The 20,852-nt window shown below is 41.4% G+C and overlaps 1 protein-coding gene across 1 annotated transcript; it reads left to right on the forward strand.

Annotated features, from left to right (window-relative positions):
* Positions 1-252: 252 nt before the first annotated feature.
* wnt3a (wingless-type MMTV integration site family, member 3A) lies at positions 253-14,519 on the forward strand. The gene is made up of 3 exons (XM_072268428.1): positions 253-487; positions 9,805-10,070; positions 14,040-14,519. Exons 1-3 carry the CDS (start codon positions 352-354, stop codon positions 14,517-14,519), a joined length of 882 nt encoding a protein of 293 aa, XP_072124529.1. The 5' UTR covers positions 253-351.
* Positions 14,520-20,852: the final 6,333 nt, after the last annotated feature.

Raw genomic sequence — 20,852 nt, forward strand, 5'->3', positions numbered from 1 at the left:
TGAAGAGTGTTATATAAAATGCAGCATTTTCTACTGTGGACCATTTGGACTGTGTTTCTGTTTTCAAACCCTAGCATTGAAACTGACTTTATAATTAGTGAATGTCACCTATGCTCATACTGATAAACATAACCTATTCCAAGATACAAGTCTGTCAACCATAAATAAAGGAAATTCTGAGAAAGTTCTCTGCTCAATCATTTGACCTCTGGTTTAAAAAGATCCTTCTTTCATGTCCTGGGCAGGTCTTTGGCAGTTGGTCATCAGTACTCGACTCTGGCAACTCAGCCCATTCTGTGTGGAAGTATCCCTGGCCTTGTACCAAAGCAGCTCAGGTTTTGCCGGAACTACATGGAAATTATGCCCAGTGTGGCACAAGGAGTGAAAATCGGGATTCAGGAATGCCAGCATCAGTTTCGAGGAAGGAGATGGAACTGCACGACTGTTGAGGATAATCTGGCAATCTTTGGACCTGTGTTGGATAAAGGTAATTCGCTTACCTCACCAGGGAAGGTTATCTCCAATCCTTTACATGGGACCACTATAACACCACACTACTGGGTAATCTTTTATCAAGAATTGAATTAACATATTACTTACATGTGCACCTGACTTCAGAAGCCTCACCAATTGGGAAAACAGACTGAAATCTATGCACACTCTGCAAAAGATTTTCCAAAATCCGCATCCCAAAATTTGAGGTGCTTCCTTGGGATTGCTGAATTGGAAAGTTACTGTACTCCGAAATTACAAGCACATCTCTGAAACTCTTCAGAAACACTTTCTCATAATACATTTACAAGAAATCGACTCAGAAGGGGAGGAGGGAAGAGAGGACAGTGGTAGTGATAGGGGATTCTATTGTCAGGGGGGCAGATAGGAGATTTTGTGCGGGAGATCAGGAGTCTCGGATGGTATGTTGCCTCCCTGGTGCCGGGGTCCGGGACATCTCAGATCGGGTGCAGGTTATTCTCGAGAGGGAGGGCGAGAATCCAGATGTTGTGGTCCATGTAGAGACCAACGATGTGGGTAGGAAGAGTGAGGGGGTCCTGCGTAGTGAGTTCAGGGAGTTAGGTGCGAAGCTGAAGGGCAGGACCTCCAGGGTAACAATCTCAGGATTGCTACCTGTGCCACGTGCGAGTGAGGCGTGGAACAGAAGGATTATACAGATCAATACGTGGCTGAGAGGATGGTACAGGAGGGAGGGCTTCAGGTTTTTAGATAATTGGGCTTTGTTCCAGAGAAGGTGGGATCTGTTCCGACGGGATGGTTTACACGTGAACTGGAGGGGTACTAACATTCTTGCAGGAAAGTTTGCTAGTGCTGCTTGGGGGGGATTAAACTAAATTTGCAGGGGGCAGGGATCCAGAATATGAGAGAGGATAGCGAGATGAAGTATAAAGGACAGGTGGGGACTACACGGTTCCGGAATATTAAGTGTGAAGTAGAGAAAGGTGAGGTGGAACGAGTGATAAGAAGGATACATGTGCAGAGGGATGGTCTGACGGAGCGTGGAGTTAAATGTGCAGGAAGAGTAAGTAAATTTAAGAAGGACAACAAAATTCAAGGGGCGTATAGCCCGGTGAGAGTTCGGGGAGCTGGGTTATGCACAATAGGTAGCGATTTAAACAGAGAGAGGAGAAATGGGTTAAAAGTTCTATATCTGAATGCACGAAGTGTCAGAAATAAGGCGGATGAGCTTGAAGCTCAGGTGCGAATGGGTAACTATGATGTTGTTGGGATAACGGAGACATGGCTGCAGGGGGATCAGACCTGGGAGTTGAATGTACAAGGGTATACGTGCTATCGAAGGGACAGAAAGGTGGGCAGAGGGGGTGGGGTGGCCCTGTTGGTGAGGAATGAGATTCAGTCCCTTGCAAGGAGGGGGACATAGAATCAGGAGTAGAGTCAGTGTGGATAGAACTGAGGAACAGTAAGGGCAAAAAGACCCTAATAGGTGTTATCTACAGGCCCCCAAACAGTAGCATGGATATTGGGTGCAAGTTGAATAGGGAGTTAACAATGGCATGTGGCAAAGGAAATGTTGCAGTAGCTATGGGGGATTTCAACATGCAGGTGAACTGGGAAAATCAGGTTGGTACTGAACCCCAGGATAGGGAGTTTGTAGAGTACCTACGGGATGCATTTCTGGAGCAGCTTGTACAAGAGCCGACCAGGTATAAGGCTATTCTGGATTTAGTGTTGTGCAATGAACAGGATTTGATAAGTGATCTTGAAGTAAAGGAGCCATTAGGAGGTAGTGACCATAATATGGTAAGTTTTTATCTGCAAGTTGAGAGGGATAAGGGCAGATCAGACATGTCAGTATTGCAGTTGGACAAAGGAGACTATGGAGCCATGAGGGAGGAGCTGGCCAAAGTTGACTGGTTGGATATCCTAGCAGGAAAGACAGTGGAACAGCAATGGCAGGTATTCTTGGGAATAATACACAAGGTGCAAAATCAGTTCATCCCCCGGAGAAGGAAGGATTCAAAGGGGGGAAAGTGGCCACAGTGGTTGACAAAGGAAGTCAGAGATAGCACAGCATTAAAAAAGAAGTATAACAGAGCTAAGGTGAGTGGGAAGACGGATGATTGGGAAATTTTTAAGGAGCAACAGAACCTAACTAAAAAGGCTATACGGGGAGAGAAAATGAGGTATGAATGCAAGCTAGCTAGGAATATAAAGGAGGATAGCAAAAGTTTTTTTAGGTATGTGAAGAGAAGGAAGATAGTTAAGAACAATGTTGGGCCCTTGAAGAATGAATTGGGAGAAATTGTTATGGGAAACAGAGAAATGGCAGGTGAATTTAATAAGTACTTTGGATCTGTCTTCACTAGGGAAGACACAAGCAATCTCCCAGATGTATGGATGGGCCAAGGACATAGGGTAACAGAGGAACTGAAACAGATTGACATTAGGAAGGAAACAGTGATGAGTAGTCTGATGGGACTGAAGGCTAACAAATCTCCAGGTCCAGATGGTCTGCATCCTAGAGTACTAAAGGAGGTGGCTCTGGAAATTGTGGATGCATTAGTAATCATTTTCCAATGTTCCTTAGATTCAGGATCAGTTCCTGAGGATTGGCGAATGGCTAATCTCTTTTTTTAAGAAAGGAGGGAGGGAGAAAACAGAGAACTATCGCCCTGTTAGCCTAACATCAGTAGTGGGGAAGATGCTAGAGTCCATTATTAAAGATGAAATAGCGGCATATCTTGATAGCAGTGATAGGATTGGGCCGAGCCAGCATGGATTTACCAAGGGCAAATCATGCTTGACTAATCTATTGGAGTTTTTCGAGGATGTAACCAGGAAGATAGACACGGGAGATCCAGTGGATGTGGTGTACCTTGACTTTCAGAAGGCATTTGATAAGGTACCACATAGGAGATTGGTGGGTAAAATCAGAGCTCATGGCATTGGGGGGAGGATATTGACATGGATAGAAAACTGGATGGCAGATAGAAAGCAAACGGTAGTAGTGAATGGGTGTTTCTCGGAATGGCAGGTGGTGACTAGTGGGGTGCCACAGGGCTCGGTATTGGGACCACAGCTGTTTACGATTTACGTCAATGATTTAAAGGAAGGCATTGTGAATAATATCAGCAAGTTTGCTGATGATACTAAGCTGGGTGGCAGTGTGACATGTGATGAGGATGTTAGGAGAATTCAAGGTGACTTGGATAGGCTGGGTGAGTGGGCAGAAACTTGGCAGATGGCGTTTAATGTGAATAAGTGTGAGGTTATTCACTTTGGGAGCAAGAACAGGAAGGCAGATTATTATCTGAATGGTGTGGAGTTAGGTAAGGGAGAAATACAAAGAGATCTAAGAGTACTTGTTCATCAGTCTCTGAAGGTGAATGAGCAAGTGCAGCAGGCAGTGAAGAAGGCTAATGGAATGTTGGCCTTTATTACAAAGGGAATTGAGTACAAGAGCAAGGAAATCCTTTTGCATTTGTACAGGGCCCTGGTGAGACCACACCTGGAGTATTGTGTGTAGTTTTGGTCTCCAGGGTTAAGGAAGGACATCCTGTCTGTGGAGGAGGTGCAGCGTAGGTTCACTAGGTTAATTCCTGGGATGTCCAGACTGTCTTACGCAGAGGGGTTAGAGAGACTGGGCTTGTACACGCTGGAATTAAGGAGATTGAGGGGGAATCTGATTGAGACATATAAGATTATTAAGGGATCGGACAAGATAGAGGCAGGAAATATGTTCCAGATGCTGGGAGGGTCCAGTACCAGAGGGCATGGTTTAAGAATAAGGGGTAGGTCATTTAGGACAGAGTTGAGGAGGAACTTCTTCTCCCAGAGAGTTGTGGAGGTGTGGAACGCACTGCTTCAGAGGGCAGTGGAGGCCAATTCTCTGGATGCTTTCAAGAAGGAGCTAGATAGGTATCTTATGGATAGGGGAATCAAGGGTTATGGGGACAAGGCAGGAACCGGGTATTGATAGTAAATGATCAGCCGTGATCTCAGAATGGCGGTGCAGGCTCGAAGCGCCTAATGGTCTACTTCTGCACCTATTGTCTATTGTCTAAATAGGATTTGGGTATGCTTAACAGTGTGGTGTGAAGCCAAATGAAACCCATTAATCTATTTTGGTCTTCAACTCTTTCTATTAATAATTTAAACAAAGGGATGAAAGAGTTTAATATCCAAATAGGACAGAATTTGCGGCAATAATAAGACTATAAATGAGAGCAGAACACTACAAATGGAGTAAATGAAAAATGCAGATTAAGTGAGCTGGAGAAAGTATTCATCAAGTAATGTTCAGTGAGAGTAAAAATGATGCCATTTATTTTTCATCTAAGAGAAAAAAAATACTTTTTAAATAGCAAGAAATTAGACGAGATTTGGGAGTCCAAGCAAATAAATCATTTAAAATTTGCAGGCAACTTTAAAAAAGGGTTAATGAATGTTGGTACTTATACCAAGGAATACACAAAGGAGGAAGATTCAGAGGTACAGAGTCTTGGACAGATCCTGTCTGAGCAGCTGCACTCAATTTTGAGCACCAAAGGAAAGATATATTGTCGTTGGTGTGGATGCAGTGCAGGTGTCCAGAATAATTGGGCCTTAAATTACAAGGATTACATAAATTGTTTAAACCTGCCTCTCGAAGAAAGCAAAGAGAGAACTGCCATTCAATTCTGTTTGGTGGGATTACAATAATGTTCAAACCTTGAATGAAGGCACGTGGAGTAGAATAATGTAGAAATAAAAGGCATAAGCATTCTACTAACATATCTCAAAGATGTTGAAAGCGGTATAAGTGTTTCTAGCATCCTGTCTGGCAGTAAAGAACTAAGGTAATAATACCAGATCAGTTGGGCTCAATGCTGATGAGGTCAAATTAGGACACTGCAAAGCAGAAAGAGCTTATTATGTGCTAAAGAGGAGCACAGAGGAGAAAAATAAAGGCAATCTATTTAACAAGTTAGGGATTTGTGGTCTTGAGTGGGGTATAACAGGGGGAACTTGAAGGGAATAAAGAAAATAATCGTGGAATGGTTTTTTCAGATAATCCCTTGAGTTTGAGTTTGGGTTCAGGATCAGGAAGAACAAGTTTAATACAGAAGTAGCAAGAATTTAATTACATGAAGCTTGGAACGAGTTGGAAGGTTACCCTCAAACACTGGCCTACAGAGCCAGTTATGAATCAAATGCTGTAAATGGAAATTCGGGCAGGTTGTTTTTGTAGAAGGATGTAAATTTAACCAATCTTTTTGACACTGCTCAGTGCCACAGAAGATTTCATTTGATCACTAGCTATCCCATGAAACAATGTCCGAATGACTAAGCAGTTTGCTTTGAATTTTATCTGGCATGGTGAAATAGATATCAGAACTGAAGTCATTTTGATCAATTCACTGAATTCTGAGGTGCCAAGTTGTTCTGAGAGGCCTCATTAACAGGTATACTGTACCAACTGTATAATTCCATGAACATGCCACAGCAGAAGAGAATTTGACTGATTAGTGATTGAGCTTCTTCAGTAATGAGACAATTCACTTTGATAAATTAATTGTCCTTATGTTGTAAGTTCCCAAAGTCACATTCACTTTTTATGGGTTCATTCTGGGTATTCTTGAACATAATTTTGCTGATAGCACTGGATTTGACTTGGGAAGAGACTCACAGGTTGGCAAAATTGAATTATAAAGTAGTAACTGTTGTTGCACCACTTAGGAAGTGTACAATCATAGCTATTTACAACCTTGAAGAAACCTGCCCTGTCTATCTCAGCTGATTGGGGAAAATACCCATCGAATCAGATCCCATTCTTCATTACATTTTCTGTAGCTGTATATATTACAACAACAAAGGCAATAACAAAATAATTTTTAATCAGAATGAGATGCTCAACCTCCATCTTTCCTTCAGCAGTGAGTCCAATAAATTTCCAGATTTTAAAAAAAATCAATTTCTTAACTGGGTGTTCTAACAAGTACTGTAAATCTACTCCTTTGGGCCAGTGATCTCTCTGCTCCACTAAAAGCTCTTTGGATTATATGAACATGATATATACTTGGATTAAACCTTCACTATACAACATATAACTCAAACTATCAACTTTTCCAAATTGCTATATTTTTCACATTTATCTATCTCCATAAATTTCTCTGAATTCTTTTCAATGCTAAAATATCCTATCTTTACTGTGATGCTCTAAATGTTATACTGTGTTATCTAATTTGTTCTATACTTCAGTTATTAGAGGAAGTAATCTATATAACATTTGCAGTCTTTGGAAGCTGTGAACATGTACTTCAAGAGCTACTATTCCTCTAGCTTTTTTAATATTCAATCATATACAGTATCACAAATTCCCTGACTGTGCTCATTTTCCCTAAATCTATTCCCTTATATTTCTCTGAAATAAATTAAATGTTACACTTTTCTACTCTCATGGCTAATCAACTATTTTAACAGCTTTCTTCCTCACTCACAACCATATGTCCAAATTTTGTATCATCTGAACAAAATCACAGATGAAGGCATGGAACATAGCAGGAGATCATTCAGCTCATTATAGGAACCATAGAAACCACAGAAAAACTACAGCACAGAAACAGGCCTTTTGGCCCTTCTTGGCTGTGCCGAACTATTTTCTGCCTAGTCCCACCGACCTGCACACGGACCATATCCCTCCATACACCTCCCATCCATGTATCTGTCCAATTTATTCTTAAATGTTAAAAAAGAACCCGCATTTACCACCTCATCTGGCAGCTCATTCCATACTCCCACCACTCTCTGTGTGAAGAAGCCCCCCCCCCAATGTTCCCTCTAAACTTTCCCCCCTCACCCTTAACCCATGTCCTCTGGTTTTTTTCTCCCCTTGCCTCAGTGGAAAAAGCCTGCTTGCATTCACTCTATCTATACCCATCATAATTTTATATACCTCTATCAAATCTCCCCTCATTCTTCTACGCTCCAGGGAATAAAGTCCTAATCTATTCAACCTTTCTCTGTAACTGAGTTTCTCAAGTCCAATGAAGATCCAAAGGGAGCTGCCCAGCCTACTCCTATCTTCCAGCGCATGGTCCACTGGGCTATCAGGTTGCAGTGTTTGTATGCAGCCAAGTATGATTTAAATGTGTCCAGGGTTTCAACTCCTAACATCCTTTCAGGCAGTGAGATCCAGATATCTGCTAACATCGAGATGTAAAAAAAGATCCTCATTTCATCTCTAACCCTCCTGTAAATGACTTAAAGTTTAAGACTCTGGACTTCTCTGTTACAGTTGTAGAGTGAGAGAGAATAGAAACAGGTCCTCCAGCCCAATGAGTCTGTGACACATATCAACCACCCATTTGCACTAATTCCATACAAATCCTATTTTATTCTCCCTGTGTTCTACCACACTGGGACGGTATTAGAATGTCCAATTAATCTACCAACCCCCAGGCTTCAGGAGGAAACTGGAGCACCTGGATGAAACCCATGAGGTCCCACGAGGAGAATAGGCAAACTCCACATGGATGAAACACAAGTGTCAATGAGCCCATGTAGCTGGAGCTGGGAGACAGCAGTTCTACCAGCTGTACCACTATGTTGCCCTAAAGTTCAATTTCCACATTAAAGGAAATAGATCATTCCTAGTAGTAGCTCCCGCATTTTTACACGCTTCAATTGTCGTCCCTCAAAAACTTCTGTTCAAAGAAAACAATCCTAACAATTCCAATCATTTCCTAAAGCTAAAATGTTCCATCTGCCAATATCACGATTGTATCTTCTGGATGTGATCACCAGAATTGTATGCAATACTCAGACTGTGATCTTAATAGTGTTGTATGCACATCTAAAATAATCTCCCTGTTAGTTGTTCTATGAACAAAAACTAATTTAAAAGTCGGCCTTTAGCCATCTTATTGGCCTCCCCTTCTAACTTCAAGAATCCACACATGGGTACTAAAAGATTCCTCTGTTGCTCCACACCTTTCACTATCCTTCAATTTATTGTATAATTCTTGCCTTAAAGTACCTGCTCAGATACCTTGGCTCACACTTTTTTACAGTAAATTCCATTTGCCGCTTTTCTACCTAACTGACCAATTCAATTCAAATCAAGTTTAATTGTCATTTCCCCATCCATGAATACTCATGAATACTATTGAGGGAGTGCTATTCCTATTGAGGGAGCGCAGCGTAGGTTCACAAGGTTAATTCCCGGGATGGCGGGACTGTCATATGTCGAAAGATTGGAGCGACTGAGTTTGTATACTCTGGAACTTAGAAGGCTGAGAGGGGATCTTATTGAAACATATAAGATTATTAAGGGATTGGACACACTGCAGGCAGGAAGCATGTTCCTGCTGATGGGTGAGTCCAGAACCAGAGGCCACAGTTTAAGAATTAGGGGAAGGCCATTTAGAACGGAGTTGAGGAAAAACTTTTTCACCCAGAGAGTGGTGGATATATGGAATGCTCTGCCCCAGAAGGCTGTGGAGGCCAAGTCTCTGGATGCTGTCAAAAAAGTGATGGATAGAGCTCTCAAAGATAGTGGAATCAAAGGTTATGGGGATAAGGCAGGAACTGGATACTGATTGTGGATGATCAGCCATGATCACAGTGAATGGTGGTGCTGGCTCGAAGGGCCAAATGGCCTACTCCTGCACCTATTGTCTATAATACAGTCAGCTCCATCATGGGCACTAGCTTCCTTACCATCAAGGACATATTCAACAGGTAATACCTTAGCAAGGTAGCATCCACTATGAAGGACACTCACTTTCTAGGTTACACCCTCTTCCCATTACTACCATCAGGGATGAGGTACAGGAGCCTGAAGCTGTATATTCAGTCTTTTAGGAACAACTTCTTCCATTGGATTTCTCAATAGTCCATGAACCCATAAACACCTCCTCATTATGCTCCATTTTACATTATTTATTTACTTGCTTTACAAATTCTTATTGTAATTTGTAATAAGTCAGGTATTTTACTGTACTGCTCCCACAAAACTACAAATTTCATGGCAATATCAATGATAATAAACCTAATTCTGATTATAATAATTTTATATTTTTGCACCATACTATTGCCACAAAGCATCAAATTCATGTCACATAAAACATGATAATAAACCTGATTTTGACTCTGATACTAAATAGTGCCAAACCTCTACTTGTCTAGTGTCCAGCCCTAGTATTCCAGACCTTGAAAAACTTGCTGTCTTCCACTTACAGCATTATTTCTCTTCCCTTTGAATCACTATCCATGCCATTTTTAAATTGTTTGATTTTCTCCAACACTGTTGTGACCTGGTATTAAAGATCTTGGGTTCCTTTGTTTCAGCGACGAGGGAATCGGCTTTTGTTCACGCCATCGCTTCCGCAGGGGTCGCCTTCGCCATCACTCGCTCTTGCGCCGAGGGCACCGCAAACATTTGCGGCTGTGATAGCCGCCACAAGGGCAAGCCGGGGGAAGGCTGGAAGTGGGGAGGCTGCAGTGAGGATGTCGAGTTCGGGAGCATGGTGTCCCGGGAGTTCGCGGATGCTCGGGAAAACAGACCGGACGCGCGATCTGCTATGAATCGGCACAATAATGAAGCCGGACGCATGGTCAGTGTTCCCTACGGTGAGAATATAGGGTGGGGACATGGAAATCCCAGGATAAATCCAAATGACCTGTGGTAGAATTAGAAACATAAAGATAAATGAATCAGGAAAATCAAACGTACTTATCTTTACATAAAGGACTACTGCAAATGGCCCCTGTGTTTCAGCACTGGGCTATTTGGGGCAGAAGGATGAAGAACATAGCTGGTTAGTGGGCTGCAGTTAATGGGCCTTTGTGGACCACAATGGATGATCTTATTCTCCCCCCAGAGCCTTTGTAAGTCAGGTGCATGACGTCTTGCAAAAAAGTTCTAGACAATTGGAAAGTTCAGATCCCTCAGATGAGCCTATTACATTTGGTTGATTACTCTTTAACGTTCTGAGAGACAGTGAAAAGCTTGTTTTGCATGCCATCCCAACAGATCGTATCATACATAATTACACTGAAGTAGTAAAAAGAAAACAGAGTGCAGAATGTAGTGTTGGAGTTAAGGCCAATTTATACTTCTGAGTGAAATCTGTGCTGTAGGTAAGGCGCAGCCGTGTACCCTACACCGTACCCTATGCGGTGAAATCATCGGACAAAGTCAGCATGGATTTGTGAAAGGAAAATCATGTCTGACAAATCTCATAGAATTTGTTGAGGATGTAACTAGTAGGGTGGATAGGGGAGAAACAGTGGATGTGGTATATTTGGATTTTCAAAAGGCTACAAACTGGTGTCAAGCACAGGGTCCTCCATAATTTCGGAGGTCTGTAAAGCTTTATGGACAGCATTGCAGCCAGAGTTCCTTCCCTGCCCTTCAGTCGCCCAATGAGAAGCTATTGCAGCGCAGGAGGAAATGCGATGCTACCAAGTGGACCAATCACAGTTGTTGCGGTCTGCGTCACCACGATGCGTAGTTACATTTTTGGGGAGGTGCACGTCAGGCTATGGCATAGAAACATAGAAAATAGGTGCAGGAGTAGGCCATTTGGCCCTTCGAGCCTGCACCACCATTCAGTATGATCATGGCTGATCATCCAACGCAGAACCCTGTACCTGCCTTCTCTCCATAGCCCCTGATCTCTTTAGCCACAAGGGCCATATCTAACTCCCTCTTAAGTATAGCCAATGAACTGGCCTCAACTGTTTCCTGTGGCAGAGAATTCCACAGATTCACCACTCTCTGTGTGAAGAAGTTTTTCCTCATCTCGGTCCTAAAAGGCTTCCTCTTTATCCTCAAACTGTGACCCCTCGTTCTGGACTTCCCCAACATCAGGAACATCTTCCTATATCTAGCCTGTGCAATCCCTTTAGAATTTTATACGTTTCAGTAAGATCCCCCCTCAATTTTCTAAATTCCAGAGAGTATAAGCCTAGTCGATCCAGCCTTTCATCATATGAAAGTCCTGCCATCCCAGGAATCAATCTGGTGAACCTTCTTTGTACTCCCTCTATGGCAAGAATGTCTTTCCTCAGATTAGGGGAGCAAAACTGCACACAGTACTCCAGGTGTGGCCTCACCAAGGCCTTGTACAACTGCAGTAGTACCTCCATGCTCCTGTACTCAAATCCTCTCGCTATAAATGCCAGCAGACCATCTGCCTTTTTCACCGCCTGCTATACCTGCATGCCCACTTTCAATGACTGATGTACAATGACACCCAGGTCTCGTTGCACCTCCCCTTTTCCTAATCGGCCACCATTCAGATAATAATCTGTTTTCCTGTTCTTGCCACCAAAGTGGATAACCTCACATTTATCCACATTAAATTGCATCTGCCATGAATTTGCCCACTCACCTAACCTATCCAAGTCACCCTGCATCCTCTTAGCATCCTCCTCACGGCTAACACTGCCACCCAGCTTTGTGTCATCCGCAGACTTGGAGATGCTGCATTTAATTCCCTCGTCTAAGTCATTAATATATATTGTAAACAACTGGGGTCCCAGCACTGAGCCTTGCGGTACCCCACTAGTCACTGTCTGCCATTCTGAAAAGGTCCCGTTTATTCCCCCTCTTTGCTTCCTGTCTGCTAACCAATTCTCCACCCACACCAATACCTTACCCCCAATACCGTGTGCTTTAAGTTTGCACACTAATCTCCTGTGTGGGACCTTGTCTGAGGAATCTGAGGAAAGACATTCTTGCCATAGAGGGAGTACAAAGAAGGTTCACCAGATTGATTCCTGGGATGGCAGGACTTTCATATGATGAAAGGCTGGATCGACTAGGCTTATACTCTCTGGAATTTAGAAAATTGAGGGGGGATCTTACTGAAACGTATAAAATTCTAAAGGAATTGCACAGGCTAGATATAGGAAGATGTTCCTGATGTTGGGGAAGTCCAGAACGAGGGGTCACAGTTTGAGGATAAAGGGGAAGCCTTTTAGGACCGAGATGAGGAAAAACTTCTTCACACAGAGAGTGGTGAATCTGTGGAATTCTCTGCCACAGGAAACAGTTGAGGCCAGTTCATTGGCTATACTTAAGAGGGAGTTAGATATGGCCCTTGTGGCTAAAGGGATCAGGGGCTATGGAGAGAAGGCAGGTACAGGGTTCTGCGTTGGATGATCAGCCATGATCATACTGAATGGTGGTGCAGGCTCGAAGGGCCAAATGGCCTACTCCTGCACCTATTTTCTATGTTTCTATGCCATAGCCTGACGTGCACCTCCCCAAAAATGTAACTACGCATCGTGGTGACGCAGACCGCAACAACTGTGATTGGTCCACTTGGTAGCATCGCATTTCCTCCTGCGCTGCAATAGCTTCCCATTGGGCGACTGAAGGATAGGGAAGGAACTCTGGCTGCAATGCTTTCCATAAAGCTTTACAGACCTCTGAAATTATGGAGGACCCTGTGCTTGACACCAGTTTGTAGCTAGTTGCTACAGCCTGTTGACTTCCACCTGAAGCTAAAATTCAAATGGTGATTGCTAGTCTCTGAGTACACCGTGCGTACACTGATGCGAAATAAGCAGTTGGAGACGATGAACCAAATCATCAAATCTACCTGCCAACATCCAAAAATATTTGAAATGTATTTCCTCGTCCATGTCTCTCAGTGGCCGGACAAGCACAGAAAATTCACCCTCCTTCAGGTTCAGTTGCCAATGTTTGAAGTTTGAGTTTCTCCGTGTTGAGTTTCAACATAAAGAAACTCAATACAGTGGCATAGAAACCCCACAACCAACTAGAGTTTTGGTGGTGAATTGCAGAGTGACGCAGACACACCAACGCACAAGTATAAATGCTTACAATAGCATAGGCCACTTGCATAGGCTACGGCGTAGGCTACCACGCAGAAGCATAAATCAGCCTTTAGAGAGAAGGCACAGTGCAGGCAGACAGATAAAGTGAAAGGGCCATGACAAGGTAGATGGGGGAGACCCAGAGTTCAGCTGGCAGCATATGAGAACTCAGTTTAAGAGTCTGACAAAAGCTGTCCCTGACTCTGGTGGCTCGTTCTCTCAGATATTTGTTTATATTGATGGATGGGAAAGGAGAAACAAGAGAATCACCAAGGTGAGAGGAGTCCATTCATTATGCTGGCTGCTTTTTCAAGGCAGCTGTAAGTGTAGACAGATCCATTGGAGGGAAAGGTAAATGTAGTAGTATTATGGGATAATAGTTCCTCTCACCATCCCCCCCACATCACTACTCTTCCCAGCTTGCCATAGTGGGATTTAATCTCATGACCCTTCTTGCAAAACATGTATATTTTTGGTTGAGGTACCTTGGGGATGACAGGAAATGTGAGGCTCTCAACAGCACATGGATTATAGTGGAGAAGAAGAAAGCTCGCCTACCTCCAACTTCCTGGGAACCGTCTTTCCTCTTTTAGGAAGTGTTGACTGGCGATTCCATCGAGGTGTGAAGTGCATCATCTACTAAGCAAGCTTAGAATCAGGTGAAGGGTTGAGATTGTTTGTGTGCGGTTGTCTGAATGTTAGCCATTGAGGTCTTGTTGCATTTTCTTTCTCAGGCTATTCTGGACCACATGCATCTGAAGTGTAAGTGTCACGGACTATCGGGTAGCTGTGAGGTGAAAACTTGCTGGTGGTCGCAGCCTGACTTCCGGGTGATAGGAGATTACTTAAAAGACAAATATGACAGTGCCTCCGAGATGATCGTGGAGAAACACCAGGAATCCAGAGGCTGGGTCGAGACCCTTAGCCCCAAGTATGCCTTATTCAAAGCTCCAACAGAGAGAGATTTGATCTACTACGACTTGTCACCCAACTTCTGCAACCCCAATCCCGAGACTGGCTCGTTTGGTACGCGGCACCGAAAGTGCAACATCACATCGCACGGAATTGATGGGTGTGAGTTGCTGTGCTGTGGCCGCGGATTTGATACGAGGACTGAGAAACGCAAAGAGAAGTGTCACTGTATCTTCCACTGGTGCTGTCACGTGAGCTGCCAAGAGTGCACACGCATCTATGATGTTCATACCTGTAAGTAGGAGGAGGAAGAGGCTGTCCAAGGGATTGCTGACAGTCCTGAACTGAAGTATCTTGCTGCATTGGAAGATCGAGATCTTAAGCCACAGCTCAGCTTCAAGTCTAAGCTTTGATCTTATTTTGGAGACAATGCCTTTTAAATACTAATAAATGAGTCAAAAAACTATTGTTGGCCGAATCTTCACACAGTTCAAGCTTGGAACCTGACTGCAAAAAGACAGAGCCAGATTATAATTTACAAGGCATTGAAACCTCCTCAAGGGATGGCTGTCAAAACGCAAATAAAGGTGCCTTATAAACAAAATGGATTGCAAGCTCCTCCATTCAGTATTTAAATCAAAGGAATGGAATTAGTATTTGCTCATAATCTAAAAGGGAATCCTAGAAGGAGACAGTCCTTTATTCTAAACATACAGCTGGTGAAGAACTAAAACACAATGGCAAGACCCAAATGAGCAAATGCAATAACCTGTGAAAAAGCAGATGCTGGAAACCAGAAATAAAAAACAGAAAATGTTGGAAACACTCAACAGACCAGGCAACATCCATGGAAAGAGAAACAAAGTTATCATTTCAAGTCAAAGACACTTGGTCTAATGTTCATTCTGATGAAATGTCTTCTTCCTAAAACATTACGTACTTTTCTCTTTCCATAAATACTGCCTGACCTTTTATTTTTTTTTAATTTAGAGATACAGCACGGTAACAGGCCCTCCTGGCACATGAGCCCGCGCTGCTCAATTACTGACGTGACCAATTTACCAACAAACCCATACGTCTCTGGAACGTGGGAGGAAATCGGAGAACCTGGAGGGTATCCACACTGTCAAGGGGAGAATGTACAAACTCATTACAGGCAGCAGCGGGAATTGAACCCTAGTCGCTGGCACTGTAAAGCATTACGCTAACCACTATGCTACCATAATGCCCGTATGCAACCGTACAGAGTATTGTCCTACTGATTGTTTCCAACATTTTCTGTATTAGGTTAACTGCAGTAATGTAACTACTGTGAAGCTGTTAAGGTCCTTGTGAGTAAATTTCAACACAGCAGATTATCTAAGTAACACACACAAAATGCAAGAGAAACTCTGCACATCGAGCAGCATCTATGGAGAGGAATAAACAGTTGACATTTCAGGTTGAGATTCTCCATCAAGACTTGGGTCTTGCTTGAAACAGCATCTGTTTATTCCTCTCCATACAGTACATGCTACCTGACCTGCTGAGTTCCTCCGGCATTTTGTATGTGTTACTCTGGACTTCCAGCATCTGCAGAATCTATTGTGTTTAACATTACATAAATATCATTTAGGCTATTTTAAGAGCTATTAATCTATTTACTCATACTTGTTCATGTGACTGCTCATTTTGGGATAGCCATATTTTTCGAGAGTATATTATTAATCATGGATGAATGGAATGACCTACTGGGATTATCCATTATATTGAGTATTTGTTCATTCAATAAGGTGTAGTTAATCTGCATTTCTTGAGCTTATTTTGACAGCTTCCAATCAAAACACTACACAGGTGTTTTACTATCAGTGTGATGCCCAGCGATCAAGTGATACATGAGCTTTCCTTTTATATCTAGGAAAAAGTAATCCTCACCTATTTTTGATATTTTAGCAACATTGTTTAGGTCTTGGAAAATAATACAATGCTCTCATTTTTACTCAAGAATCCAACAAGATGACCAAGGTCAGGAAATAGGTATTTGATTCCATTTAGAAATTGGTCAAAGTGGGAAGAAGCCTTTGACAGTGAGAAACATATGGATTGGAATGATCCATGTATCATATCTACAAGCAATAGTGAAGTGTAGAAAACCATGTGCAGTTTTTGTACTATTTTTCACTTGGATTCCACAAAGTTAGTTTCAGACCTTGGAATATTCTGAGTAAACCCCTGCTCGCAGTAAGCCCATAGATGTCAATGGACATTTTTTTCCCCTCTGATCATTACCCCCAGAGGATCAAGTAAAGTGGCAAATGGGATGCTTGTTTAACGACTGAGGTCAATAAAGTCTTGACATTTGCTGTGTTGTTTCTAGTGAATACTACACAATTGTGCATCTGTATTTGAGTGAGGAGATGAGAAAGATGGTTGGGCTGATCATCTTAGTTATCTACACATAATCATGCAGACTGCTTTATTCTGGATGATACCAAGTTCCTTGAATATTTTTTCACCTTTGTCCATCCAGATTTTGACTTGTGCCTTAAAGGTAATGAAAAAGATATTGGAGTTTCTGGAGCTGAACAATTTATCTTAGAATGCCTAGTTTCTCCATTTATAATCTGACATCTTCATGGTCACTTACACCAACAGCAAGTTTACACCTCCAGATTTTTGGACAAAAGTATTCAAATTCTTATATCATGATGCATTTGACTCAATGTTCCAATAATTGTTAGTCCAAGCTTATGTTGCAATAAGATGTTAATGTCAGACACCTGCCATTCAAGCACAATGTTTTCTCCTCTTCACACCACTGCAATAGAGAGTGAATATTAGGTCATACTTCCCTCTTGAAAGACAATGAGTAGGACATTGTGAAACAGCCAGCAAAAGATGAGAATCAGACAATAGAGCAGAGACGTAAACCAACGATCATCTGGCCGCACATTTATTCACCAAATGTGTCACAGGTGTGATTTGCCTACCTAATTCCCTCCTGTGATCCACCTCCTTGTAGTCCTATGACTGAGAAACGAAAGGGAAAATCTGCTAACACTTTCCAATCTATTTATAAAGTGATAGAGTTTATCAGATGAAGAAAGACACTGAAGCCTAAAAAGCTTTCCCATAGATTGGTCATCTTCTCAATCCACCATCAACCCCACCTTCTGCTGAAAACATAAATAAGTAGGATCAAGGGAAAGCCATACCCAGCTCTCAGGACTGGTCTATTCCAATGAGGGAATGGTTGATCATGTAGCTGCACACTCTTGTCCTTGAATGTATACTTACTTGCAGACTTAAAATATGTACTGATGTCGCACTGTTACTGGTAACACTATTTTGTTTTATTCATCTAAAATCTATTATCTACATTTTATTGACAGCTTCCATTTGTACAATGTATTTAATAATACTGCAGGACACTTCACAAGGTCATTATCAAATGAAAATATATACCAAATGGCATAATGACATACAGTAATTGCGGATGACAGAAAATTTGGTCAAATGAGGATATTTTAAGGAGCATTTAAAAAAGAAGTGAAAGATAGACAAGTAATTTAGATATGCTTGTCTTCTTATTAAAACTGCGGGTAATGTCAGGAATATAACGAATCACGAAGAGACATGTAAATCTGCTCTAACATCTGCATCTCTTTATAACAGTCTGTCCAACCAAACTGTGTATGTGACAAACATTAGACATAAAATTCATATATTTATATATACATCACTGCTTTTCCCTTTTGAGAAGATGTGAAACAGATATTCATATTCATATTATTTACTTATTATTGATGATTGTTGCTGAGAATGTTTACAAGGATGTTGCCAGGACTTGAGAAACCCAGTTACAGAGAAAGGTTGAATAGGTTAGGACTTTATTCCCTGGAGCGTAGAAGAATGAGGGGAGATTTGATAGAGGTATATAAAATTATGATGGGTATAGATAGAGTGAATGCAAGCAGGCTTTTTCCTCTGAGGCAAGGGGAGAAAAAAACCAGACGACATGGGTTAAGGGTGAGGGGGGAAAAGTTTAAAGGGAACATTAGGGGGGGCTTCTTCACACAGAGAGTGGTGGGAGTATGGAATGAGCTGCCAGATGAGGTGGTAAATGCGGGTTCTTTTTTAACATTTAAGAATAAATTGGACAGATACATGGATGGGAGGTGTATGGAGGGATATGGTCTGTGTGCAGGTCAGTGGGACTAGGCAGAAAATGGTTCAGCGCAGCCAAGAAGGGCCAAAGGGCCTGTTTCTGTGCTGTAGTTTCTATGGTTCTATGGTTTCTAATGTGGTGGGGGGGGGGAAGGGAGAGAGAATAACATTTTATGGAGTTGAAGCCAGATTTCTCGGTGATGAAACAACTTCAGGGACTCATACCCATTCATCTTGTTTGGAAATTAGATAAGTCTGCAATTAAAGGCAGCATCACTGAACAGTGTGGAATTTTTTAGGCATAGATTTGTAAAGAGTATGCGATGCTTGATACACTGAGATGATCATTCGGGGATTGCATACGCATATTACTTTTGCAGACAGAACATCATTTCTTACAAAAGACATTGCCAGCTAAGGTTAAACCTCATGAAAATGAAACATATATATCATATACAATAGAAGTCAAAAATTTTGTCTACAGACAGGCATTTGATTTGGCAGACAATGTCTCATAATATTCAGCAAGTATCTACACACCCATTCTGTATATTCACAAATAACAGAATGTCACATACCCGTTTCGTTGATGTCATAAAGATGGGTAGTATTGGAAGCAGTGTCGGTGGCAGTAATAAATTACAAGTGGATGTTAGAGTGTGAAGTAAATGGGTACAATATAGTCAATATATTTTTCAATAAATCTGAGGATGAAATCATTTATTTGGGGTGTATACGCAATGGTAAAAAATACTACCTAAATGCTGAAACGCTAGAAGTAGTGGAGACCTAAAAGAATGAATGGTCCATGTCAAAGGATCATTGAAATGTTATGTTTCGTACAGACCATAAACAAAAAGAGAAAGGCCTCCTTATGTCCAGATACAAAGAAAGCATGGAGAGTGTGTTGTAACACAACTACCCTTAGTTAGACCTCACTTAGAGTACTTTCAACTGTTCTGGACAGCACAGTTCAGAAAGGACATTTTGGCCTTGGAAGGACTGAGACTGATCTAAAAGGTTATCGAACAAAGTTTTGAGAAAGTAATTCAGAAAGTATGATTAATTCTATGGTACTTAGACTAATTAAAAAGTGACTTGATCAAAGCATGATTATTAGGTAAAGAAAGTTCTTTCTGTTTCAGTTGTTGCGAAGCCTAGGACTAGGATGGTCTAAAAATTAGACTTTGGCCTTTTGAGAGTTAGAAAATTTTGCATGGTCAAAGAAAAAGATTATAACAATCAGTAGTGATTGACTAAACCATTTTTAAACCAAAGATATTAGAACACCAAAGGAATATAGATTCAGGTTACAGAGCAGCCACTGAATTGTTAAACAAGCTCAAGAGCTAAATGGAGTACTCCCATTCCTATGCCTCAGCTTATCATCTTTACTCACAGTTTGCTACACTAAAAATCCTCTTATAATTTTGATTCAATTGTCCTTTTGTTTGTCAACGTGTCTCTTCACTTGGGATTTACATGTTAAATGATGCTTATTCAATATAATCAATAACACCCCACTCGTTCTCTATAATCTCCTTCATGTTTCTTCAAATATGATTTCTCTTCCAACCTCCACTTCCTTTGTCACCAAACCAATGTTAGTGTCTTTAGCTATCTATAGGTCAAATTCTGAAATTTCCTCTCAAAACCTCAGTGCCTTTCCATCCCCTTTTGCTATAGGACCCCTCTTTAGGCTTAACTCTCTGAGCAAACTCTTCTTTACTTGTTCCAATCCCTAATTTTTAGACCGAGGGTCTATGTTTGTCTGCAGTGAAGCAACTGGAGGATGTTTTCTACATTTATGTGCTGTATGAGTGCAAGTTGTTAAATGGTAATTGTGGTGAGCTATAAGTACGTATATCCAACTATGTAGTCATAACCCAATAAAAGACATCGTTGGCTTTGAAGAAAATGAGAGCTTTAATTCCCATTTTTGTACAATATGCTTTTGAATTTTGTATTCCGAAAATGAAATCATTTTTAATAATTTATTTCAGAATTGTATATATTAGTAATTAAGTATATATATTTTGATGGGTTTTCTGTTTTTTTTGCTTTGTGACTGTAGACAACTCTTAATATTTTCCACTGATGATTTTGGTAATGTCATCTGTGCTACAGTGCTCAATTTTAACACATCAATAAATAAATAAATAGCATTTACTTGTCAACTGAATTTCTTTGCTAAATTTTCAAAAGATTGTGTATTCATATGCTTTGCTATGGATTCGATATGAATGTGAGTGCCTAAAATTGTCCATAAATTATTTTTTGAAACAATTTTCACCCCTGAGTCAGCAGGTAGTGGGTTCGAGACCTACTGCAGAAAAATTGGGACTTCATCTGGTTGTTGTTGAGATGCACAGCATTTTGCAAGACTTGTTAGAGAATGACCTCATTTGTTCTGCAAAGTAAAATCAAATGCCATAATTATGTTTCTCATGGCAGAGTAGAGGACTACTCCAACTGTTCAGGGGTAGTTT

This window comes from Mobula birostris, chromosome 1, assembly GCF_030028105.1.
Source record: "Mobula birostris isolate sMobBir1 chromosome 1, sMobBir1.hap1, whole genome shotgun sequence".
Taxonomy (NCBI): domain Eukaryota; kingdom Metazoa; phylum Chordata; class Chondrichthyes; order Myliobatiformes; family Myliobatidae; genus Mobula; species Mobula birostris.